This window comes from Callospermophilus lateralis, chromosome 17, assembly GCF_048772815.1.
Source record: "Callospermophilus lateralis isolate mCalLat2 chromosome 17, mCalLat2.hap1, whole genome shotgun sequence".
NCBI lineage: Eukaryota > Metazoa > Chordata > Mammalia > Rodentia > Sciuridae > Callospermophilus > Callospermophilus lateralis.
In genome coordinates, this window is record NC_135321.1 from 65,442,548 (window position 1) to 65,468,773 (window position 26,226).

General features: G+C 43.9%; 1 protein-coding gene across 3 annotated transcripts in view; it reads left to right on the plus strand.

Moving 5' to 3' along the window:
- Positions 1-26,226, plus strand: part of Ralbp1 (ralA binding protein 1) — a 39,708-nt gene that overhangs the window by 3,908 nt on the left and 9,574 nt on the right. For all 3 annotated transcript variants that reach the window (XM_076836746.2, XM_076836744.1, XM_076836745.1), the window contains exons 2-4: positions 16,902-17,192; positions 19,224-19,682; positions 24,642-24,991. In XM_076836746.2, the coding sequence (XP_076692861.1) occupies positions 16,949-17,192; positions 19,224-19,682; positions 24,642-24,991 (1,053 nt within the window). In that variant the 5' untranslated portion in view covers positions 16,902-16,948. The remainder of the gene's footprint in view (positions 1-16,901; positions 17,193-19,223; positions 19,683-24,641; positions 24,992-26,226) is intronic.

Sequence of the window (26,226 nt, forward strand, 5' to 3'; positions counted from 1 at the left end):
AAATAAGCCTTCCCTCCTCCAGGTTGTCCCTGGCAGGTATTTTGATCATAGAGACACAAAGCTAACACAACAACCAATTCTTTGGAGAAAAGAAAAATCTTTTTTTTTTTTTTTTTTTTAAAGGAAAGTGCTCTTTTAAATTCTTTTGAGTAGTTGAGTAAAACAGGATTATATTAGGAGTCTATTAAATTTGATAATTATGAGTTATTGAGTTTAATAACTAAGTGATTTTGATGGAGTGGTTGGGGAAGGAGCGCAGCAGCCCAGGGTCCTGCAGAAGTGCAGTGGGGACTTGGGGAGTAACTGTATCAGCTGTGAAGGGAGGGGGCCAGGTGAGCAGAAGGTGACCAAGCCTTGTGGGAGCGGTCTTTAACACGGCAAGGACTCAAATCTTTCACACAACATCTTTTACTTTAAACAGTGTCTTCATTGAAATATAATTCACAGACCCATGATATTAACCCTTTTAAAGTGCAAGTTCAATGGTGGCTAGTGTATTTAGAGTTATGCATCCATCTCTCAGTAAGTTTTAGAACATTTACATTAAGCCCCAAAAGAAACCTTTTACCAGCCTCTCCCAAGCCGGGGGTTGAGGGAACCTGGATCTGTGACTGTTTGGTCAGTGCAGGTGGCCCTGTGGGCTTGTGACCTGCAGCTGAAGCACGTGCCGAACACTGAGTTCTGTGGACTAATCAGAGTGCGCCCAGTTGGTGTCGGGAGGTTGGAGAACTGGGGTTTGGTGTGGACGACAACCATCACTTGATGTGAGAAGAGTCAGGAAGCGCTCCTATGGGGCTCTCACGCTTAGCGTTTGAGCAACTGCCGGCCGCGTCCAGAGCAGCACCCCACTTCACAGTCCAGCTCTCCACATCTTTGCCAGCATTTGCTATTCCCTTGGGTTTTTGGGCTGTCCTAGAGTGTGCCGTGGTGTCCTCTGGCAGGTTTGTTCCCATTTCCATGGTGGGTGACGGTGTGTCTATGTGCTTGGCAGTTGCTTGTGTCATGTCCTTGGAGAAATACCTATTCAGGTCTCTGCCCATGTTTTATGGGGCTGTTTCTTTCAGGACCGAGTGCTCAGAGCTCTTGATATATTGTGGATACCAGACCCTTGCCAGATGCGTGGTTTATGAATACTTCTCTCACTCTTGGTTGGCTTTTAACTGTCTTGATCGAATCCACTGATGTCCACAAGTTTTCAGTTTTGAAGTACAGTTTATGTTTTTGTTTGTTGCTCATGCTTTTGGCATCATACCTAAGAATCTATCGCCAAATCCAAGGATGTGAAGATTACCCTCCTCTGTACATGATGGCCAATTTCAAGGCCAGCTTCAGCAACTTAGTGAGACCCTGTATCAAAATAAAAGTAGAAAGGGCTGGGGGATGTGGCTTAGTGGTAAAGTACAAAAAAAAAAAAAAAAAAAAAAAATTACTCTCCTCTTTCTTCTAAGAGGTCTTTGGTTTTAGTTCTTATATTTAGGTGTTGATCCACATTGAGCTACTTTTGTTTATGGTGAGAGGGTTTATTTTATTGGTTGTGGTAAGCCAGTTATCACAGTTGTCACAGCTGCCCCATCTGATGAGATCATTCTCTCCTGATTTCCTTGGTGAAAATCAATTGACCACAGATATCTGGGTTTATTTCTGGACTCTCAGTTCATCTCCATTGGTCAGCATATTTATCCTGCTGGTATCACATACTCTTTTAATTACTGTAGCTCTGTAGTATGTTTTGGAATCAAGAAGTGTGACTCTCAGCTTTGTTCGTTTTTCTCTTTTGGCTCTTTAGGGCCCCTCGCAAATGGGCATGGCAGAGGAAGCTGTCAGCTCAAGGCCCCCAAGAAGCAGAGGGAGGAGAGAGGAAGGATAGGCCCTCCCAGGGCACTCAGCAGTGACTTCTCTCCAAGTGGGACCACCCCGTGCTAGTCTCTTCAGCCAGGATCAGTGGAGTAATCCACTGAGGAGGTCAGAGCCCTTATGATCCAGTGCTTTCCCAGAATCCTACCTCTGAACGCAGGAGGCTCTGAGGACATTGCAGAGCCATGCCATAACACCTATTGTAAATCTAAAAAATATTTTAAGTTGAAAATGTAGCTGATGCCCTGATAAATTCGTTGTAAATCAAAAAATCCTGAGTTGAACCACAGGAAGTCCAGGTGCTCCCCAGTACAATGCACTTGCGTCCTGGTAAAGCCACACGACGTGGGGGGATCTTTAGCTGACGCATCCTAAGTTGGGACCATCTGTATTAAGTTCTCTGGCTGTCAATCTGAATGTCTTTCCATTTATTTAGATTTCCTTTCTTTCAGCATAAGTTTTCATTTTGTAAGTCTTTCATTTCCTTTTTGTCATGTTCATTGCATATTTTCTGTTTTCATTGTGTGTCTTGTAACTTTGCTGCATTCCTTTACCCAGTCATTTTCTAGTGTATTTGTTTGGGGTTTCTATATAAGATTCTGCCATCCACCGAGAGCAGCAGGTCCACCTTTTCCTCTTGCGGAGAGATCTTTTCATTCTGTCTTCCCTGGTCCCCGGGAGAGCTGTGCTGAGTGGAAGGGCACTCTTCTTCATCTTCTTCCTGCTCTTAGAGAGCTTCTGGCCTTTCACCTTGGCTATGATGTCAGCCGTGGGTTCCACTGTGACCTTTTCAGTGTGAGGGATTCCCTTATATTCCTAGTTTGTTGAACGTGTTGCCTAATTTCTACGTACTTTTTTTACTTTGCAGCATTTTTGTCTGTTATTGATTTTCAGTTTTATTTTGTTATGATCAGAGAACATAATATGCTTGATTTTCATTCTTGTGTTTTCCTGAGTCTTGTTTGGTGATCTGTCCTGGAGAAGGTCCACGTCCCCTTGAGGTCGTGTGGCAGAGTGGCTCTTCAGCTGTGCTGGGTGTCATTGGTTTATATATTTTTCCAGTCTCTGTCTATTACTGAAAGGGTCATTGAGCTCTCCTGTTGTTGAACTGTTTCTCTTGTCAGTTCTCTCATTTTTTGGTTTGTGTCTTTTGTGGGCTTTGTTATTAAAGGCACATATGTTCATGGTTTTAATATTTCATTGATGGGTTTACCATTGTCTTTACATAATACTCAAGAGGCAGACCGTTTTGTGTAGGGTTGGCCTAGCCAGTCTAGTCTCTTGGTTACTCTTCATATGGAATATTTTTTCTGTCCTTTTACTTTCAGGCTGTCTGTACCTTTCAATCTAAAGTGAGTCAGTGGACAGCATATAGTTGGGTAATTTATTTAATCCATTGCCAATGTCTGTCTTTTGTTGTTGTTGTACTGGGGACTAAACCCAGGGGCACATAACTGCTGAACTGCACCCCTAGCCTGTTTTATTTTTTCTTTTGAGACAGGGTCTCAATATGTTGCTTAGGTCCTGGCTGAGTTACTGAGGCTGGCTTTGAATTTGTGATCCTCCTGCCTCAGCCTCCCACACTGCTGGGATTAAGTTATAGGTGTGTACCAACGTACCCAGTAATACCTGCCTTTTAATTGAGGAGTTTAATTTGTTTAAACTGTTTATATTTAATTTGTTTAAACTGTTTATATTTAATTTGTTTATATTTAAAGTAATTACTAACAAAGAAGAACTTCTTCCATACTGCTATTTCATTTTGTTTTGTTTCTTTTGCAAGACAGAGTCTCAGTATATTGCCTAAACTCAATAGTCTTGAGGGATCCTCCTGCTTCAGTGTCCCTCATAGCTAGGACAACAGTTTTATAACAGATTAAGGTATCAGATTAATACCTTCTTAATTTCAATAGTATAAAAAACTAGTCCTACATAACCCCACCTCCTTTATGCTGTTATTATCATAAAATACATCTTTACATATTATATGTTTAACACTGATTATAATTATTGCTTTATGTAATTGTCATTTAAATCAAGAGAAAGAAAAGAGATACAGACAAGTCTACATTTGTACCGGTTTTTGTATTTACCTATATAGTGACCTTTGCCATTATTCTCTTGTAGATTTGAGTTACTGTCTAGTGTCCTTTCATTTTAGTGTGAATGCTGTTGAGTATCTTGTAGGGTAGGTGAGTCTTCTAAGTGTTGAGATCTCTGTGTTTCTTAATCTGGGAATGTCTTAATTTTCCTTGGATTTCTGAAGATAAAGGTGCCAGATAAAGACTTCTGCTTGATGGGTTTTTCCCAGTTCTCTGGTTATATCGTGCCTCTGCCTTCTAGTCTCTGGCATCTGGTAAGTAACCTCTTGCTTTTTTCCAGATTCTTTGTCTTTCAGTTGTCTAGGCTTGTTGTGGTGGCATCTCTTCCAGTTTATCCTACTTGAGTTTGTTAAGTTTCTTCCTTACGTTGGGAAGTTTGGTTCATGCTGTCCTCGGGTTTTCTTTTTGCTCCTTTCTCTCTTCTTTGGGGACTCCTGTGATGAATATTTGCAGTCTTTTGTTGTCCCAGATACCTTTCAGGCTCTGTTATATTCTCCTAATTCTTTTTTCATTGTGATCCTTGGACTGATCTATCTCAGTTGACTCTCTTTAAGTTCATGATTCTGTGTTCTGCCTGATTGGATCAGCTTTTGAGCCCTTCCAGCAAATTTTTCATTTCTGTTATTGTCCTTTTCAACTTCAGGATTTGTTTGATTCATTTTTTAATAATCTCTGCCTTCAGAGTTCTCTTTTTAGTGAGACAGAATCCTCTTGCTTTCCTTTGTTTCTTTAGATAGGGTTTCCATATAAATAAATAAATATATATATATATATATATAAAGTTTTTAGGTGGACACAATATCTTTTTTTACATTTATGTGGTGCTGAGGATGGAACCCAGTGCCTTGTGTATGCTAGGTGAGCACTCTACCACTGAGCCACAACCCCTGCCCTGAGATATGGTTTTCTTTGGTGCTTGAATATGCTTAAAATATCTGACAAAGTTTTTATGTAATAAGTCCAGTGACGCCTTCTTGGAAGCAGTTTCTGTAATTCTGTTGTCTCCTGTGCATGGACTGTTTCTTCTTGTTTCCTTGCATTCCCACAAATTTTGTCTAAGCTGAACATTTGTGAATATCCTAATATGACAACTGAAAGTCAGATTCTCCTTCTCCAGGCTGTTGTTGCTGGTCATTGTAGTTCTCCTTACTTGGCTTTTCTGGACTAATTGTTGTAACTTCTGTGGAGTTTGTCATGTGTGCCAGTGGAAGGCTTTGTTCTATTCACTTGGCAATGATTAGAAGAGATTTTCTTAAACTCTTGGAAGCAAAAGCATCTCCATCTTTGCAGAGGTATGCTGCCCCTGTTGGGGACACCTAAAGCACTCAGCCAGTGTGGTTTCCTGTTTGTGCAGAGCCTCAGGATCTTTGACAGGTCAGAGTATAGAACCTTCTCAAGTCTTCGCTGAGCATCTACGTGCACAGCCTCTGTACACGCAGGCTGCCTCTGGATTCCTAAAAGGAAGCTGGCACTGTCCCAAGCCCATCTTCCCATCCGTGGCATTCTGTGGCCTGCCTTCTTAGGATGGTTGCTTATCATTGCTTGCCTGTTACCCACTGCTTCAGTTGCAGTAGCTGAGCCATGTGTCTGTCAGTGCTTCTGGCAGCACTCCTCGCGCACACCACGGTGACTTCTGCTCTGGGAGAGTTCCAGGTCAGTTGCGCTGGGTCAAATAAAACCTGTCTTCTGAGCAGGTGTTTCACGGGTCCACAGATAGGCCAACCGCTGTGTTTGCTGATGAGGTTTATTCCGCTGACCGTTACTAAAAATATAGGCTGTGATTTTCAAGGCTGTCACTGATCTGGGGACCCCAGGATGTGACCAGAGGGTGTGTTAAAACATCACAAAACTCGTTTCTTACCAAGATTCGGTTGTTTTTCCTGAGTAAGCTCTGTCTAGGTTATTGTAAGCTTTTGGGTAGTTTTCAGGTTCTGAAAAAGATGTTTATGGCAGTTTTTGCCAATTTTTCGTTTCTGTCATGGAGGGTGGACTTTGGTTTCCTTATTCTGCCCCTTTCATCACTGTTGTTCGTCCAGCCAGCCGTCTGTCCGGCTATTTCTTTGCCAATTAAGCTGCCTTTATCACGATAGTTCAGTGAGTTTCTTATAGCACTTTTTTCTTTTCTCTTTTCTCTGCTATATTTCTTTCTTTCTTTCTTTTTTTTAAGAGAGAGAGAGAATTTTTCAATATTAATTTTCTAGTTTTCGGTGGACACACATCTTTATTTTATTTTTATGTGGTGCTGAGGATCCAACCCAGTGCCCCGCGCATAACAGGCAAGCGAGTTACTGCTTGAGCCACATCCCCAGCCCCTCTGCTATATTTCTAAAGATACAAGGTAATGAAGATTTTTTTTTGGCTGTCAGACATAGTGCTGAGGTAAATATTGTTTTATTTACATCCTGCTCATTGTTTTGTATTTGGGGGCTGTGGTTCTGACCCTGGAATTGCTGGACCAGTGTATTCATTTGTTAGCTTTTTAAAGATGTCTCTGACGTATGTCACTTATGCTTCCGCCAACAGTAAGAGACTGTTTCTTCACCCCTTCCTTGCAGAGGTGTGCTGTCCCTAGTGTTGCCACCTTCCATAGTCCTGGGTGTGGAACTTGTTTGCCTTTAGAAAATTGGTAGGTGCAAAAGTGCATTTCTCATTGCTGTTCTTTCATTTTAAGAACATCTTTTATATGTGCATTTTGTTCCTATCCTTTACTTATTTTTGTTTTATTAAAAATGACTGTTTATCATGTCTGATGCTGTTTTTTTTTCAAGTTTCTTGTCTTCTTGAGTATATAGTATTTTTAAAATGTAACTGAAATTTTCTGAAGGGCTTTTCCATTAGAAAATTAAGGAAATGAAAAGCGGTAAAACTCTTCCAGACTTTTATGTGGGGAATATTTTTTAGTTACTTTTGTACTTTTGCCTTGTAGCTGGATAACAGCACAGAGATTGCGGCAGTTAGTGAAAGGTCAAGCCCATGTTCCAGGCAGCTTAGAGTTGAGTCCAGGCGACCTGTTGGACCCCAAAGCCCATTATTTTCCTACATGCCTCTCCATCTTTGTATTTCCAGTTCTCTTGTAGGGCGATATTAGAAGAGAAGAAAATAATATTGTTGCACTTTTAGTTAAAACCATTTAAAACATTATTGTTTTTTAAAGGTCATGCTCACAGTTCTCAAGGGTGAAAGCATGTCTCTTCTCTCCCCGTTTTCCTCAGCCATGTAAGATCCCTCCCAAGGGGTGGCTCCTTATATTTCCTTGCATGTCCTTCCAGAGGCATGTCATAACATAACTAAAGGTGTGTGTAAATATGCGGATGTCCATTATGAACAGTGGTGATGTGATGCGGAGAAGAAGGGACTCAATGTTTGCTGAACACCTGTGATGTGATAGAGCCATGGGTCCTTTATATTTGGATCAAGTTCTTCAAACAGATCATCCTGAAAGGTTGTTTAAATGTGAATGTTTTACATAAAAGATTATTGAAAACAAAAATACTGATAGAGTTGTTTTTGGAGCTTGACACTTATGAAACGTGATAATTCGTTATGAAGTGAAGGTTAAATTAATTCAGGAGCACAAAATTGAGAGCCAGTTATTGTTGATAGGTTGAGAATAAAATTGCATATCACTTCCATTCTTTAAAAATGAAGTGATTTGTCAGTCCTAAAATGGAATTTTTGTGTGCTGTTAATCTCATTTATAGCTAGTGACCTTTCATAATGTGCACGTTAGGTGCCTTTAGGTGAGTGTACAGTTGTCCCTCTGTGTCCACAGGTCCCACATTTGTGGATTCAACCAAATGGGGATCAAAACACAAACAAAAAACACTCGCCAAAATTGTACCTGTACTGAACATGTACAGTTTTTTTTTCTTGAAATTGTTCTCTAAACAGAATAGCATAACAGCTGTTTACATAGCCTCTACATGGCATTAGGTGTTATAACCAGTTGAGTGATAAAGTATAAGGGAGGGTTGTAGGTTATATGGAAACACTGTACTATTTTATACAAACCACTTGGGCCTCTTCAGATTTTGGTATCCACAGGGTTCCTGGAACCACATCACCCATGAACACCTGGGGATGACTGTTTCTCTCTTCGCTCACTCTTCCCTCCCCTGCCCTGCCTCTTTGTTTCCTGAACATGGAACCAGGGCTGTTCTACTACTGAGCTACATCCCCAGCCCTTTGTGAAATAGTCTGGCTAAGTTGCTGAGGCTGGCCTTAAACTTGAATCTTCCTGCCTCAGCCTCCCAAGTCACTGGGATTACAGGCGTGCTCCACCATGCCCAGCTAGGCATATTGCTTTAATTATATATAATTAAAGTGTATAATATTGGGAGGCTGTGTGGAAAACCTGAAGTCACCATGTGGTTAAGTGAATTTCTCTGAGTCACATCTGGGGCTCTAACTAAAAGTGTGTGGATGAGCACCTAAGTCTGATGACATTTAGGAAGGGTATAGAAAAAAGCACTAACTCCAGAGTGTAGTCTATTCAGTGCACCCTGACAGTGTTGCTAGAGTGAAGGGTGAGTTATACAACAGCTGAGCTGGATGGGGGTCCTCCTTTGGGGTGTGCGGGAAGAGGATGGGCACGCCTGAGTGAATGCTGGTTGGTGTTTACTGGAGACTGTCTGTCGTGGAGAGCATTTCACTCCTGGTGAGACTCGGCCTCCTTCCTGTTCTGCATAGTTTGAAAGGTCACCCTTGTCCTATTTCAGCTCATAAATGTAAAAAAATGTAAGAATAGTAATGTTCATATCTTAAGAGAAAATCCCTTGTATTTTGAAAGATTTCTAGTCTTCCTTTTTGTGGAATGTGGATTTTTAAAAATATTTTAGAGTCTAATCAGAGTAATTCCTCAGGCTGGCATAGGAAGTGAGATTGTGTTGGAGAGAGCTGGCACAGCAGCCTGGCACAGCAGGCTGGCCTCTGGGGCCCGAGGTGAGCAGCTCCCCAGTGATGCACAAGTAAGATGTGGCTGAGCACCTGCTTTTTTTTTGCCGAGAGTTTGAAATTTTGGTCCATGTCAGGCAGACTTTGGGAGAGCCTTAAGAGAAGCTCAGAGCTGATGGCTGAGGTGCCCGGCAACCACACACACCCTCTTACTGAGGATGCAGTCACATCCAGCGTGACCCATGGCCCTGGAAGCTTACCCTGATGTCCTGTGGGCTTCGCACCCCTGCCTTCCCTTTGTGGCTTTGCACGGCGTTCCTCTCCATAGTAAATCCCAGCGGTGAGCACAGCCATGTGCTACGCATGCCATAGGTCCTTCTGGAGAACCCCTGAGCCTGGGTGTCGTCCTGGGGACCCAGACAGCACTCGGACCTGAGGTGGAAACTGCTCCAGCTTTTTTGCACCCCTCATGGTTGGAATTCTTCTCTGTTAGGTGTTTCTTTTGGTATTTCCTTATTTCGAAGTCATATAATCCAGCTGCTTGTTCTTGAGATCCTGGTGGCTGACATTATCCATCATAAGATAGCATGATGGAGGAGGATTTGGTACTCTTCTGCCCCGGTTCCACGCTTCTAGTCTCCAGTGTGCATTTCTCCTGCCCTTGGGGACTCCTCTCTGGTCTCCCTGTGGACTGGTTGGGCACAAGTGGCTTTTCCTGATCCTTCCCTCTGGGGCTCTCTAGGGTGGAATCTCAGGTCTCCCTATTGCTTCATCTACTGCCTGGTTTTTGTAGGGTCTTGAGAAGACATGAGATGCATGTCTCATAAAATACAACTGCCTTTATTTTATGGTTATTAAAACCTGGAATGATTTTGGGGACCCATTAGTTTTGAAACTACTCCCTTGCACCCTAAAGCTTCCAGTGTCCTTGTTGGGTGCTCCCACCCTGTGTGTCAGCTGTTTCCGGCTCCCTCACCGGCAGGAAACCTTCATACCATCTTCGTAATCCCTCTTCCCTGACGTATCAGGGCATCTTTTGCAGGTCTCTTTTTTCAGTGTGGGGCACTTAGTTGTCCATACAACCTGGACCCTGTAGGTTTGGGGCAGATTCTTTCTACTTCACTGGAAGAGCTATGTATAGAGACTGCTTGGGGGAGTCCAGCATTCCCGGGCAGGAGGTCCCACTGTGCCACGCTCAGTGTTCAGGCTGTGCTAGGCCAACATCCCCTTGTTGGCCACAAGTTGGAGATGAGACTTGCTGCTTGTTTTTAAGAACCATAAGTTAAGAAAAAACTGCTGGTAAATTTAAGCCTCTTATTTATTAATAAAGAGCACTTGCAAAATATTGGATCTGAACTTGCAAGCTAGTCCAGCAGGCTCTTGGCTTTCTGGCTCCTGTTTTTAATGTTTAGATGATATTAAGTTCAGTACACCAGGAGATTTATTCTCAAGTCATTCCAGGAGGTTTTAACTTAGCCACCTTGATTACTTTCTTCTCTATGCTGCTTTGTCCCTTTGCACAGGTGAGTGATTCTTTTTATATGTGGTAATTAATACTGGTGCTTGAGCAGAAAAACTATTTTAAGAACCATGTATATCCTCTTCTTTTGGAGAAATTAAAACAGTTGTTTAGTTCAGTTTGAGTTTGAGTGTTTTTTTTTTTTTTTTTGCTTCATCTCAATTTTATGCCTGTTCTTTGAACTTGAAATATCATTCAGTTTCAGAGGTAGAAATGTTTTGGTTCTAACAAGTAATTCCAGATTTGTGGCTTTATGCTTTCCACTTCTAACTTACACTCTCTGTTGGTTATGTAGAAGTGACTTTCTTAACCTTCTGTTCCCCCTCTGGAGGGAAGTTTTTTTTCCCCAGGTGTCAGCCACATGCTTTTTGTGTTGGTGTGATTTGGAGATAATATTCCTGTGGTAGTGTTTTGAGTGTGTGTGTGGGGGTGGGGTGGCATACTGACACACAAGTGGAGCAGCAACGTCTGAAGAGCTAGGTCACTTTTAATGGCTCATAAAGCATCCATGGCCTTTTTAGTTTCCTACTCAGAGTTTTTATTGAGATACAGTTTGTATTCGGTGAAACACCGTGTGAAGTTTTACCCATGGTGCTGGCCTCACTTGGCGTGCCTGTCCAGGAGGGGAACGCAGCCATGGGCGAACCCCGAGGGTTTTCTCTTGCTACTTGTTTCTTGCTCGCTGCCTCTTCTCCCCTCCCCCCAGTTCTCAGCTCCTTTGACACCTAGATGAAGCCATGTTCTAGAACTTTGTGAGTAGAGGCTGAGTTTGCTTAGTTAGAGTGCTGGGGCCAGAAGTGTCTTGAACTTCTCTGCAGCTTTGGAATATGTGCACAAAGGCAGTGTGATGTCTTGGGCCGTGACCAAGTCTAAACATGAAATTTGCGTTCTTGTGCGCACACAGCCTGCTTTTGGAGCATTTGCGTTGTGACTGGGACCCATCCCAGGTCAGGTGTGGAGCTTCCTCCTCCTGTTCTGTTGGTGCTCAGGAGGTTTGGGGTGTTTCTAGTTTTTAGTGGTTTGGTGTTAGCCCAGTGTCCACACTGTGGGCAGAGTTGATCTGATCGGAATTCTTTTTGTTTCTGTTTCTTTGGGCAGATGTTCAGGAGTGGAGTTGCTGGGTCTTGCCAAGGTGTGTTTACCAAGGACACTTGAGCAGTTTTCCAGAGCGCTCAAACTGTGTGCCCCTTTGATGTGTAAGACTGGTCGCCCCAGGTCCTTGCCAGGGTCAGGACTGTCCTTTTCCCATTGCTGTTGGTAGCTCAGTGTGATTTCAGCTTCATGTTTTGGATAGTTAGTGATGCGGGGCTTTCATCGTGTACTTACTGGCCATTGGTATATTTCCATTTTAAACTGCACACTTCTGCAGTTTGTGTGTTAGGTTGTTCTGAAGTTTGAACTGGAATGTTCCCAGAGACTCATCTGTGAGGGGTTTAGAACCCGGTGTGGTGCCCGTGGGCGGTGGCCTTTTCTTGGATCACTGGAGGTGGCTCCTCAGAGGGAACAGTGACACCAGTCCCCCTCCTCTCTCTCCATCCCAGCTGCAAGGTGAATGGCTTGTTCCACACATTCCCTGCAGTGATGTACCGCCTCGTGGTGCCCAGAGGAGCAGGGCCCTGGGTCATGACCAAGTCCTCCAAAACCACCAGCCCAAATAAGCCTTTTCTCTAAGGTTGATTCTTTTTATATACATATATTTTTTTCTTAGCTATAGGTGGACACAATACCTTTATTTTGTTTATTTATGTTTATGTGATGCTGAGGATCGAACCCAGTGCCTCACATATGCAAGGCAAGCGCTCTACCACTGAGCCAAAACTCCAGCCCCGCTAAGGTTGATTCTTCTCGATATTTGTTATAGTGATGGAAAGCTAACACAGAATATCTCTTTCTTTTTTGAGTTGAAGGACATCTTACTGTAATTTTAAATAATATCCTTTGATATACACACACATATACAGAGCTGTTCCTCATTATCCGCAGGGGATTGCTTCCCTTGGATGTTGTGTTCAAGACCCCTGTGGGTACCAAAACCCACGGATACTCCAGTCCCTTATAAAAGAAATGGCAAATTATTGCATACAACTTATACACATCCTTCCATGTAATGTAAATCCTCTCCAGACTGCTCAGAGCACCTGATATGTGCAGACACCATGTGAATGCCTGTGTGGCCTGGGGCCTGATGGCAGGGAGGGTCTGCACATACTCGGTACACATGGGTTTCCTTCCACAGGTTTTTAATGTGTGGTTGACTCCAGGGAAGCAGAGCCCCTGGACTTGGAGGGCTGACTGTACGTGTGTCTAGACGCATGTCTTGGCCTGGCCATTCATTTTCATAGTAGCGTCTTGACGAGAAGTCCAGTTTTTATTGATAATATCATTATGGTGTTCTGGTACTTTCCAGGAAATTTTTACCTGCTGAAAGGTCTCAAAAATGTGTTTTAGAAGTTTTATAGTTGTTAGTCTTTACATTTTAGGTCTGTGATTTGTCATGAATTGTGTGTGACTTGATGCAAGGAATTGAGTCACATTATTGTCTGTGTGTGTCCAGCACCACGTGTCCAGAGGGCTTCCCCTCTCCATCCAGCATGGAGGAGTCTTATTGAAAACCAGTTAGCTCTACACCTGGAGTGTTTCTTGGGTTCCCCATTTTGTTTCCAGGATGCATCTGTGTGTCATGTGAGCTTTGGCACCACACAGAGTCCTTGTAGCTTTAGCGTTTCCGGCATCATTGCTCCACCTCTGTGATGTGAGGCCAGAGGACCTCAGGGCCCAGGGACAGAGCTCTGTGACAGAGCACTTGCCTGGCTCATAGGAGCCCAGAAGTCCATCCCCAGCACTGCTAAATGCACACAAGACCCTGAGAGGCGGGAGAGGTGCCTCGGGAGATGCTGAGTTCCCAGCGGTTTTTCCTGGCTCTGTCATTGAACCCAGGCCTTCACACATGCTAGGCAAGCACTGTACATTGAGCTGCGTCCTCAGCCTCCTTTCAAATTTCTTTTTAAAGTTTTTTGAGACAGGGTCTTGCTAAGTTCCCCAGGCTGGCCTTGAACTTCCAACATCCTGCTCAACCTCCTGAGTAGCTAGCTGTGTGTTACACGGTGGTGTTACAGGTGTCTGCCACCACACCTGGCATCTTCTTTTAAAAAATCTGATACCTAGGGTTTTTAGTTATATTTATCAGGAGGAATAGGGAAAAATATGGTTTATTTAAATTTTTAAAAATGTATACCAAATTATCTCTTGCCACAAAAATAGGAATTTCTGGGTTTTCGTATTTCCTTACCTCTGGATGTTTATACTTGAATTTTCCATTGGTCATTTGAAGTCTTTTGCTTCCATGGCGTTCAGGCTTGTGGTGTCTCTACCCCCCAGGTGACTCTGCACCCTTGTCCTCATGTGAACACGCTGCTTTTTCCTTCCTGCTTGATCACCTGCCTGCTGGCCCTGGCCCTCAGGGCTGCTGCAGCTGCCCCAGCTCTGTGGTGATCAGGTCCTCTCAGTCCCTTCAGATTCCTGGAACAGCACCGAGGGCGGCATTGCCGTGCTCTAGAGGCTGGGAAGTTCAGCTCTCTGCTCCATAGGTGGTGGTGCTCCTGCGTCCCCTGGGGTGGAAGTAGCAAGCCCTGGTCTCTTCAGCCCCTGGCTAGGACACTAATGTGTTAATAAGGGGCCCTACCCTCGTGACTAGTCACCTCCAAGAGGCCCTGCCTCTAATACATCACCCTTGGGATTATGTTTTAACTTGGGGTTGGGGGAGACACAGTCCATAGCACAAATCAGCAACTACTGATTCTGAGTAGTTCTTATAACATAGTCTGTTAAATGCTTTATGATCAAAATGTTCTTTGTCCACCTAGTAAGGGAGATGCATAAGGAGGGCAGTGCACCAGGAGGACTTGCCGGTGCCCCAGGAGCAGGAGTGAGCAGCAGCTGTCTGGTGCTGCTGCCAGCACCCCGCCCTCCTCACAGTGGCCTCCTCATCACTGGCCAGCTCGGCAGGTGGTGACAACCCCCACCATAGCTCCTTGTCCTGCCCAGCCCGCCTTGTCTCCGGACGCCCTTCCCAGGGTGCCTTGGCAGTGCTGCTGCTGTTAAGCCGGTCTCCTGCCTTTGCCCAGGGCCCACGCCCACGCCCACAGGGCTACCCAGACTATCTAACCGCCCCCCGACTCTTCCCTGCAGTGTCCTCCTGAGGGCAGTGTGGGGGGAAGAGGTTTTTTTGAGTCAAGTGGCTCCCAGCCGTACCTCTTGCTCTGTGATTTTTTTTAGGTACGCTACTTAAGCTTTCTGAGCCTTGATTTCTGTGGAAAGGGGGAAAAGTACTAATTTTCTTACAAGCTGTACTAAGGTTAATTTAGGAAAGTTCTGGAAACTTTTAAGAACTCCTATAAAATTTGGATCTGTATCCTGAATTGAAATTTAAGGCTAACCGCGAGACTCATTCTTTCTGATCTTTGTCTTGGCAGTACATTTGCTGAGAACAGAGGAGGTTCTGTTAGTTTATTAAACAAGCCCTCAAGCATTGCCATGGGTTGGGTTAAGTGTGGGACTCAGATGGGCCCAGTGGGCGTGTGTTCAGATGAAGATGGGGTGCAGTCAGTGGCATGGTGCAGGACTGCTGAGAGGGTCTTGGCCCCATAAGGGGCAGCTCCTGCGACCTGTGCTGAATGGGTCGAATCACAGGAAGGGCTCCTGGGGCCAGGGTTGCTGGTGCTTGATCTTTTATTTTTAAGCAGCTTTGTTGGGTTACAGTTTATATCCCAAGAAATCCATCTACTTGAAGTGAAGAGTTGCATAGATTTTAGTAAATGTACAAGTTATGTAGCCATTGACGAAGCCACGAGTGTTCTCCACCATCCAGAATGTTCCTGCCTGTCGCAGGCCTGATGTGGAGCACGGAATGACTTAGCCGTGTAGCACAGTTGAGAGCATGGCTGGGTGCAGCAGGGCTGTGTGTCTGACAGGAAGCTGTGCTCTTTCCCACAAGCTGTGTGTCAGCCTCCATGGACGCTGGGACTGTTTCCTTATCCATGAGATGTAATCACTTGTCTGATTGAACTGTACCTCCCTCTGAATTCTTGAGTCCTATGTTTGCCTAAACTTAAGGTACCTTGGATTAGTGGAAAGTTAGGATGCACTTTCAAAAGTGATAACCAGCTGAGTGCATGGTACACGCCTGTAATCCCAGGAGCTCAAGCCTAAGACAGGAGGATCTCGAGGTTAAAGCCAACCTCAGTAAAAAGGCGCTAAGCAACTCAGAACCTATCTGAACATAAAATACAAAAAAATAGGGCTGAGGATGTGGCTCAATGGCCGAGTTACCCTGAGTTCCATCCCCGGTATCCGCTGCCAAAAAAGTGATAGCCAAAAGACAGGGCCCATCAAGGAGAAAACAAGGATTGAACCAGGCACTGTGGTGCTTGCCCCTGCTCGACTCAGGAGGCTGATCGCAGCAGGGTTGCAAGTCGGAGACTAGCCTGGGCAACTTAGTGAGATCCTGCCTCAAACATTGCCAGTCTAATAATAGAAAAGTAGCTCTTGTTCTTAAAATTATCATTGAAGTTTAACATTGTTTTCATTGTATATTTGTGAACTGTGAATAAGTTTTTGATGAATTGCCTATTCACATTGTCTAGTTCTCTTGGTTTATTTCTATTTTCATTCATTTGTAAGAACTCTTTGCTTTTTAAAGAAATTTCCTATCTCAGTTGACAGATGTTTTTGATATTTGCTTGTCTTTTAACTTTAAGGTCTTTTTGACTACAGGGTCAGATCTACCAGATATTTCACTTTTGGCTTATGGAGTTTTAAAACTGCAAAATAACCTCAGCTTAGTATCATAATAATGTTAAAGAGGAGGAAGAACTAATTAATCTAAGTAGCTTTTAAACTTAGTACTTTGACTACCCTGTGTCTAAAGAAGAAAACAAAGCAACCAAATTTTGAACTCTTCTTGTTTGTCCTTTGGTGGTGTCAGCTGTAGTAAAACTTGTGTGTGTTTTAGGGTCGATCAGTGAGGGCTCCTTTGCTTAAGTGTAACTGCCACACAAAATACAACGGCTCTTAGAAACACAGGCTTGTCTAATCACATGCAGCGGGCAGTCATAGTCAATGACCTATGATTGTGTGACTCCTTCAGTCTGTCATTGAAGCATTGTAAATTTTAATGATGTGAGCTGTTCATATGTAGTTACGTAAGTAGTCTAATTTATTATTCAGTGAGGTTTTATGGTGCGTAGCAGTCAAAACGAGGCCCTTTACATTAGCTAGTTCTTCCTCAAGGAACTGTGGGTTCTGCCTGAAGAACCCCAACTCTGATTTCCAGTTGGTTTACTTTACTGATACTTGAATGTCCTGGCGTGCTCAGCTGTGAGAAGGGAACTTGAGATAATAAAATGAAGGCATTTTTAAAGGGGAGTTGTGGGGGAACTGCTTTTGGTTGTCGGTGAAGACTGATGGCGTGCTGGGGGCGATCTTGCGCTCCTTGGCTGGTGGATGGTCAGACTGATCCTCTGTTCTCTGTACAGGTGTGATGGGCAGGTGAGGAGAAGCCACCTCCCTGTCTGGTCTCAGCATGACCGAGTGCTTCCTGCCCCCCACCAGCAGCCCCAGCGAGCACCGCAGGGCCGAGCATGGCAGCGGGCTGACCCGGACGCCCAGCTCCGAGGAGATCAGCCCCACAAAATTCCCTGGACTGTACCGCACGGGCGAGCCCTCGCCCCCCCATGATGCCCTGCACGAGCCTGCCGATGCGGCATCAGAGGATGAGAAGGACCATGGCAAGAAGAAAGGAAAGTTCAAGAAGAAGGAGAAGAGGAGTGAGTGCCCTCTGCCCACAGTCAGGCTGGCGTGGCCCACGTTCTTGCTTCCAGGGTCTCGGTTTTCACCTATTGAAGTTGCATTTTGGGGTCTTAATTTGACACACAAATTACCAAATTTCCAAATACGGTAAAAGTTTTCTAGTGGACATCTTTTAAAATATATAAAAAGAGGGCTGGGTTGTGGCTCAGTGGCAGAGCGCTTGTCTCACACATGTGAGGCACTGGGTTCACTCCTCAGCACCGTATAAAAATAAACAAACAAAGATATTGTGTCCATGTATAACTAAAAAAATATTAAAAAAAATAGACACTGGAATTTTGGCTGAGAAAGCCTTGCGTTCTCAGTAGGTTTTGTGGGCATTTGGGGTACACTTTGGTTGGAACTGAAAAAGGTAGTTACTCCTTGTCATAGGCCAGTGCCACAACCTTCTGAGGCTCCCATTCACTGGGAGGATGCAGCCCTCTTGGGTGTTTTAAAGGCAGGTGAGGTGAGTTGGTTTAAATTCAGTATTTATTTTGGATCTCATGGTGTTGGTTGCCCTGTGGAGCAGGCATAGCGCACAGCTCAGCGCTGCAGACTGGGGAGCAGGTCAGCTCCTAGCCCCAGGGCCTCAAGAGACAACCGGCTGATGTCACACCTGGCTCTGTGGGGGCCTGCCCCTTCTTCGACTGTCTCTTCCGCCCAGTCCTGTTCCTTGCTCCCAGCAGTGACTGTGCACCTCTGTGGCCGGACAGTGTTTCACTGTGTTCACATAGTAGGATGGATGTACCCACTTTGCTGCATTATCATTAGCTACTTTCATTTTTCAACTGTTGTGAGGAGCACTTCCCTGCAGTCCTACCTTTTTTTCCCTTATTATTTATTTATTGATGTTGTAGATGGACGGAATGCCTTTATTTTATTTGTTTATTTGTATGTGGTGCTGCGGATGGAACCCAGTGCCTCATGCATGCTAGGTAAGTGCTCTGCCACTGAGCCCCAGCCCCAGCCCCTCATGCCTGTCTTTTGGTGAGCGGGTTTATGCAATTCTGCTGTGTGTGTGCCTGGGCATATAAATGCACACTCTAGGCCCTGAGTCTCGGAGATCCCGCAGAACAGCTTTCCAGGTGGTCAAACCAGTTCACATTCCCGACAGCAGTGCGTGACAGTTCTTCTTGCTTTACGTCATGGTATTTTGTCCTTAAGATTTTTGCCACCTGGTTAGTGTAGGATTCATGGTATTTTAGTTAGATGGTAGCTTATGAAATACCTTTGATTTTATTATAAAGTAGCTTGTAGCTAGCTAAGAAAAGGAATGGGAGAGTTAGAGACATTAAAAACAGAAGCCACAGGCTGTGAGGCTGAGGTGCAGTGTCACTAAGCCGAGGAGTTTGGGGCTAGCCTGGCAGCAGAGCAGGCCCTGTCTCAAAAATAATCAAAACACAAAAGCTAATTGTGACCTGGTATTAAGGCCATGGGGCTCTAGGTCAGTGTGAGAGAGCAGAGCTACTCTGCCAGCAAAGGGATGACACATTGGCCACTATCCAAGATGGGGAGAACCTCTTGGAGCAGTCCTCCCAAGAGGTGGCTGTGGTCCCTGCCCCAGTCAGCAGAAAGAGCCCAGTAGCTGGTGACAGGAGAGCCAAGCCTGTGATGTCAGGAACCATCATAGCGGTTTCTGTGGTGCCTTGAGACTGCATTGAAAGTCCAACTGAGGAGCCTGGGTGGAGGGCAGGGTCACCGGGAGAGAGGACACTCTGCTGCAGGGCCCATTGTGTTTGTCCTCGGTGTGGACCTCCAGCACCCCACTCACATGCCTGCACTGTAGGGCCAAGGCCTGTGCTCTGCCTGTTGCCCTCGTGTGGCTGGCAGGGGCACTACCATCCCTTGCAACTAGCTGAGCACAAAGCCTGCATTTGCAGGGCTGAGGAGGAAAGCCAGAGAGCTGGTGCCCGGGCACCTCTGCAGCTGTGCTCTTTTCAGAAAGCAGATGGCCACTTTGACACTGAGCACACGCGTAACTCACACTCCTTGCATTTCTTTGGCAGCTGAAGGCTATGCTGCCTTTCAGGAAGATAGTTCTGGAGATGAAGCCGAAAGCCCTTCCAAAATGAAGAGGTCCAAGGGAATCCATGTTTTCAAGAAGCCCAGCTTTTCTAAAAAGAAGGAGAAGGATTTTAAAATAAAAGAGAAACCCAAAGAAGAAAAGCATAAAGAAGAAAAGCACAAAGAAGAAAAGCATAAGGAGAAGAAGTCAAAGGACTTGACGGCAGCTGACGTTGTCAAACAGTGGAAGGAAAAGAAGAAAAAGAAGAAGCCCATCCAGGAGCCGGAGGTGCCTCAGGTGGATGCACCCAGCCTCAGGCCTGTCTTTGGGATCCCTCTGGCTGCTGCGGTGGAGAGGACCATGATGTGCGACGGTGTCCGCCTGCCAGCCGTGTTCCGCGAGTGTGTGGACCACGTGGAGAAGCACGGCATGAAGTGCGAGGGCATCTACAGAGTGTCAGGTATGGAGTGCGCCTCGCTGCTGGGCTGTGGACCTGAGCTGCTGTCTCCAGCCTGTAGGGAGCGCTGTGGCCCGAGCGTCTCCCTGGCCCTTGCAGTTGCAGCCACCACCACCTCTTTGTCTGACAGTCTGTTTTTGTAAGCATTTGCACCTGAGTTGTTCATAGCTCACAGCAGCAGGGACAGGATGGAGGGAAGCATTTGGGGAGCATCATCCAGCAGGGCTGTGCTCAGAGCCCGCTTGCTCTCCCTTCTGCCCTCTGGGCTGCGTGAAGCTCAGTGGTGGGAGGGCCTGCAGTGAGGGGTGGGCAGTGAAGGAAGCTCTGACAGCCTTGCACTGTGGCTTCTGAGCTTGACTGAATGCTTAGGCCCCAGGTGCAAATGCTGCCGCTAGCCCCCTGCAGCTAGTACGTGGATCACTGAAGAGGGTTTTCCATTTATCTACATCCAGTGTGTATGAAAACTTGTTTCATAGTTGGCACAAATTTATTTTATATTTGGTGTCTAAAATCAAGCAAATGGTATCTTATTTAAAAGTAAACAGGTTTCTTCCAAAATAGACACCATGCTGCTCTGGGTGAGGTTCTGAGCTGGAGGCATCTGCATCCCTCAGCTCCATGACTCACCTCCAGCATCACCCACTTCTGTTCAGAGTTATTTTATGAAATCAGTTGTTGGTCACATGTTTTTGTGAGTTAAGTCATGTGCACTGGGGACATCTGCAGAGCTTAAGAAGCTTTCCACTTACTGGGTTCTGACACGTTTGCAGCAGGTAGATTTAATACTTAAGTTTGTTGAGAAGGGGCAGATATTTTTGATACTTAGGAAAATCTTTACACAATCTAATAGATAACTTGTCCTTGAATATTTAACACATTAAGAGTAGTTGGTCTATGGGGCTGCAGCTGTAGCTCAGTGGTAGGGTAATTGGGGGCAGGTTCCATCCTCAGCACCACACAAAAATAAAATAAATAAAATAAGGGTATTGTATTCATCTACAACTTAAAAAAAAATTTAAAAAGAGTAGTTGAGCTACTATTTTATAGAAAACAGAGTCAATCAAGAAATGAATTTGAATTCATACTTCCTTAATATTATCTAGAATCAACACTTAAACATATTTGCAATTTTGATTTTTTAAAGAATAGTGTATGGGGCTGGGGCTGGGGCTCACTGGCAGAGTGCTTGCCTTGCATATGTGAGGCACTGGGTTTTGATCCTCAACACCACATTAAAATAAAAAAAACAAAATAAAGATCTTGTGTGCATATATAACTAAAGAAAAAATTTTAAAAACCCCAAGAATAATATATGACGAATTGTGTTTTTAAAGATTTAAGCTTTCCTTATATCACCTTGATAGGCATGAAAAATTTTGGTATTAAGTGAAAGTTTCTCTGAAGAGTTTCTGGGATTTGTTTAAAGGACTCTTTTTTTTCTCTGACCTGTTTTTGATGTGCGCGTTCTCCTGGGGAGTCAGAGTGGCAGGTTCTCTCTCTTCTGAAAATATTCAAACTGAGCTGTCTCCCTGTTCTCCTCCTGGGCCGAGCGCTCACCTGGACAGAACTGTCAGCACAGCCTGCTGTGGTGTGGTGGGTGCTAGGGACTTTCCTTTTTCAATGCCATTAATATTTTTTGCTGGGGATTTTTTGGTCCTCACTCACATATCATTCCCAACTTTAAAACCAATGTGAAAGACAATTGAAGCAATTTTATGTTTTTAATTTACTCATCTACATTTTACTGTATCTGTGTAATCTTTCTCTCCCAGGTACTCTTTATTTGAATGTCCAGTTTTTAAAGGGAAAACATTTTGCCCATATTTTTATTGGTGCCTTATGCTCGTACCTGATGTGGGGTGTGTGGTCATTTTTCTTTATGTAAATAAAACTCCATTGTGTATATATACCACATTTTCTTTATCCATTCATCCATTGACAGACATATAGACTGGTTCCATAGTTGAGCTGTTTGTGAACTGGGCTGCTGTGAACATGGGTGTGTATGTATCTCTATAGTAAGGTGACTTTAGCTGGGCATGGTGGCACACACCTGTAACCCCATCAGCTCGGGAGGCTGAGCAGGAGGATCATGAGTTCAGACCAGCCTCAGCAATAGCAAGGTGCTAAGCAACTCAGTGAGACCCTGTTTCTAAATAAAATACAAACTAGGGCTGGAGATGTGGCTCAGTGAGTGCCCCTGAGTTCAATCTCTGGTACCAAAAGAAAGGATGATTTTATTTCTTCAGCATAAATACTAAGGAGTGGCATAGTTAGGTCCTGTGATGGTCCATGCCTGGTCTACTGAGGATTTCCATGGTAGTTGTCCTGGTGTACAGTCCACCAGCAGTGTGGAGTATTCCTTTTTCTCCACATCCTCTCCAGCATTTATTATTGTTTGTATTCTTTTTTTTTTTTTTAGAGAGAGGTGAGAGAGAGAGAGAGAGAGAGAGAGAGAACTTTTGATATTTATTCTTCAGTTTTTGGCGGATACAACATCTTTGTTTGTATGTGGTGCTGAGGATCGAACCCGGGCCGTACGCATACCAGGCGAGTGCTCTACCGCTTGAGCCACATCCCTAGCCCCTGTTTGTATTCTTGACAGTTGCCATTCTGACTAGAGTGAGATGAAATGTTGGTGTAGTTTTGATTTGCATTTCCCTGATTGCTAATAATGTGGAACATTTTTAAACTCTTTTTGTTCGCCATTTGTATTTCTTCTGAGTTGTGTCTGCTTCATTTGCCCATTTATTAATTAAGTTATATTTTTTGAAGTGAAGTTTTTTGGGCTCCGTATATATTCTAGATTTTAATCCTTTGTCAGAAGAGCAGCTAGCAAAGATTTTCTCTCATTCTGTAGGTTCTCTCTTCACATTGCTAATTGTCTTTTGTTGTTGTTGTTGTTGTGCAGGAACTTTTTAACTTGATGGTATCCCATTTATTAGTTCTCAGCATCATTTCCTGAGATTTAGGGTTCTATTGAGAAAGTCCTTCCTGTGCCTGTGTGCTGGACTGTCTTGGTATTTGACGGGGGGTTGCTTTGAATCTTACAGCACGTTTGGTAGTATAGTCATTTTAACAGTATGGACTCTCCCTGTCCGGAACAGGGATGTCTTCCTTTCTAAGGGTACCTAGGTGATTTGCGGGGTCAGTACTGTTGGGGGTTTTATATATACACATACATATCACATAAGAGGAGAGAGGAGGTCTTTGACAGAACTCACAGTTAGTTGCTCATCCTGTTTTACTCATATTGTCATCAAAGTAAGAAAATAGGAATTATTTTCTAACTTTTTGTCTCAAAGATTATGCAAAAATAAGATCCACATTGCTATTTTTATATATGGTGCCGTTTGTGATTCTGGATAAGTTACAGATTTATTTTAATGCTATTAAAAGTTTTTACAAAAGTTAAGAAGTGCCAGAGCACAAATGCAAGCACTGTGTGGGTTATAGATGCTTTCAGATTAGATGGCTCGTTTGAATCACTGGCCTAAAATTTAAGTATTAAAAACAGCACAACATGTATAACTAACTAGAATAGCACAACAAAAAACAGCACAAACTGGGGCTGGGGTTGTGGCTCAGTGGTAGAGCACTTGCTTAGCATATGTGAGGCACTGGATTCAATTCTCAGCACCATGTAAAAATAAAAAATAAAGGTCCGTCAAAACTAAAAAATAACAAAAAAACCCAGCACAAACCTACTTTGTGCTCTTTGGGATCAGTGTTGTTACTGAATCATGTCACAGTACAGGTGGATTTCATAAAGACTGAAAAGCTGATATAATGTTTGAAAAATATTTAGTTTATGTAGTTTCTTTCTGTTCAATAAGAAAAGCAAATGATTTGATTTTTAGAAGCCCAAAGTTCATTTTATTTTGAGTCCCAGCTCTGTTTAGGTTATATAAATACTTAAAGGACTGGAGATGTAGCTAGTAGAAAAGTGTCTCCAGATTCACTGGTAATGCAAAAATGGAGGGAGCGGGGATACTTAAGAATTTACACTTTAAGCTGAATGCAGTGGCACACACCTGTAATCCCAGTGGTTCGGGAGGCTGAGGATTGCAAGTTCAAAGCCAGCCTCAGCAAAAAAGCATCTCAGTGAGACCCTGTCTCTAAATAAAATACAAAATAGGTCTGGCAATATGGCTCAGTGGTCAAGTGCCCCTGAGTTCAATCCTTGGTACACCCCCCCCCCAAAAGAAAAAGAATTTATACTTTAAAGTAGAAACTATACAGGAATTAGGGGATTACTTAATAGAGAATAGTTTTCAAAGAGTTTACAGTTAAACTTATAGTAAAATTTTTACTTTTAAAAGAGTAAGCCTACCTACAACTATTGGATATTTAGGTAAACAAAGTTACATTTTATGTTTCAGTCTTATGACTGAAAAGAAAACATTTGGCTGTGAGGGTAAGACTTACACTTGGGTTGTAGTTTAATTCTTCCAAAATTTCTTTTTCTTCTTGAATCTGTTAGCATATTTACTTAACATATTTGCAGTTGCTCTGAATGTTAAAATTTTCAGTTATCACTTAGGTTGTGATTAAGTTCACCCTTGAAAGGTAATTTTCTGTTTAGTTAGTTTAATGCTAGGAATTGAACCTAGGGCCACTCAGCCATTGGACTACATCTTCAGTGCTTTTTATTTTTTCAACACAAGGTCTGGGCCAGGTGCTGAGACTGGCCTCAAAGTCATGACCCCCATGCCTCAGCTTCCAGTAACTGGGTTCCAGGTGTGTCAGCACATGGCTGAAGTGCAGTCTTTGCGATTGTGTCCACAGGGGAACTATGTGGCCCTCGGGCAGGTATGTTGTTCATGTCAAGAGTTCTGCTAGTGGCCAGTGGCTGTTCTTGATTTGCCCAGCAAGGTGGGGGTGGAGTGTCCTAGAGAAGAAAGCCTGTGTGTTTGATTTTTTTCCCTCAGTATTCTTTCTTCTGAATTTGAATGGTTTAAGGAATTAAATCAAAGGTGGATGAACTAAAAGCAGCCTACGACCGAGAGGAGTCTCCAAATTTGGAAGAATACGAGCCTAACACTGTCGCCAGCTTGCTGAAGCAGTACCTGCGAGACCTGCCAGAGAATTTGCTTACCAAAGAGCTGATGCCCCGATTCGAAGAGGCCTGCGGGAGGGCCACGGAGAGCGAGAAAGTGCAGGAATTCCAGCGTTTGCTCCAGGAACTGCCAGAATGTAACTACCTTCTCATTTCCTGGCTCATTGTGCACATGGACCACGTCATTGCCAAGGAACTGGAAACGAAGATGAACATACAGAACATCTCCATCGTGCTCAGCCCCACTGTGCAGGTACCCGTGCCAGCGGCCCTGGGAGTTGGGGCATGTTTGCTGTTTCAGATGCACGTGAAGCTGGGAGCCTGAGGTGGTGGAGGATGGGTTGGCTTGACTGCGTCTTCTTTCATAATGTGGATGTTTCAACAGATGAAAGATGATCACTATGTTTGCCCTTTTGCTTGTAGCTGTGAAATTTGAATGTCATACAGTCTTTGTGGAGTTATAAAGCAGTTCTTGGTGACAGTGATCTGTTATTGGAGTAGATAGAGCCCATGTGCCTGCAGTTACAGACTTCATCTATAAACTTGTAAAGGTTTCTGCTGTTTCATCAAATAGCACCATTGCCTAATTATATCACGTACACATCAAACTCAGGCACAGAGGGCCGAACGTTCATTTGATTTAACCAGGCTTTTGCTTGTAAAAGTGGGTCCCAGAGAGACCTATCTGTAGGGTTGTAGTGTGAGAAGGCACCAACAGGGCATCAGAGGTGGTGTGTCCATTGGTGTCTTTCTGTACCTGTGATTGGCTTGCCTTTACTGCTGTTCAGGTGAGCCTGCGTCAGGGTATGTTCTCCTCTCAAGTTACTGATATACTTTTTTTAATATCTATTTTATTATTTTTTAATACCTTTATTTTATTTATTTATTTTTATGTGGTGCTGAGGATCGAACGCAGCGCCTCACATGTGTGACACGAGTGCTCTACCACTGAGCCCCAGCCCCAGCCCCAGCCCCAGCCCCAGCCCTGTTACTGATATTTTACTCAGGAAATAGTGGTGAATTTTTATTTTCAGTCCTCTTTTTGGCCAGCATACAGGCCACTGACCATAAATCATTGTCACTGTTATAAGAGTATGTTTTATTTCACTAAAGATTCTTTTACTGCATGTTGATTATATATATATATATTAGTTTTTGTTTTTTTTTTTTCCTTTTTTTGGTACCAGGGATTAGATTTGAGCACTTGGCCACTGAGCCACATCCCCAGCCCTGTTTTGTATTTTATTTACTGACGGGGTCTCACTGAGTTGCTTAGTGCCGTGCTTTTGCTGAGGCTGGCTTTGAACTTGTGATCCTCCTGCGCTGCTGGGATGACAGGCGTGTGCCACTGTGCCCAGATATTTATTATATTTTGGGAGAAAAATATTTTCAAATTTCTCAAAATATAATGATCATTTCTACTAGTTGGGAGTTTGGCATTTGGTGAATGTTACATTGTTACTTAATGTTACCCTGCTGTGGACCCTT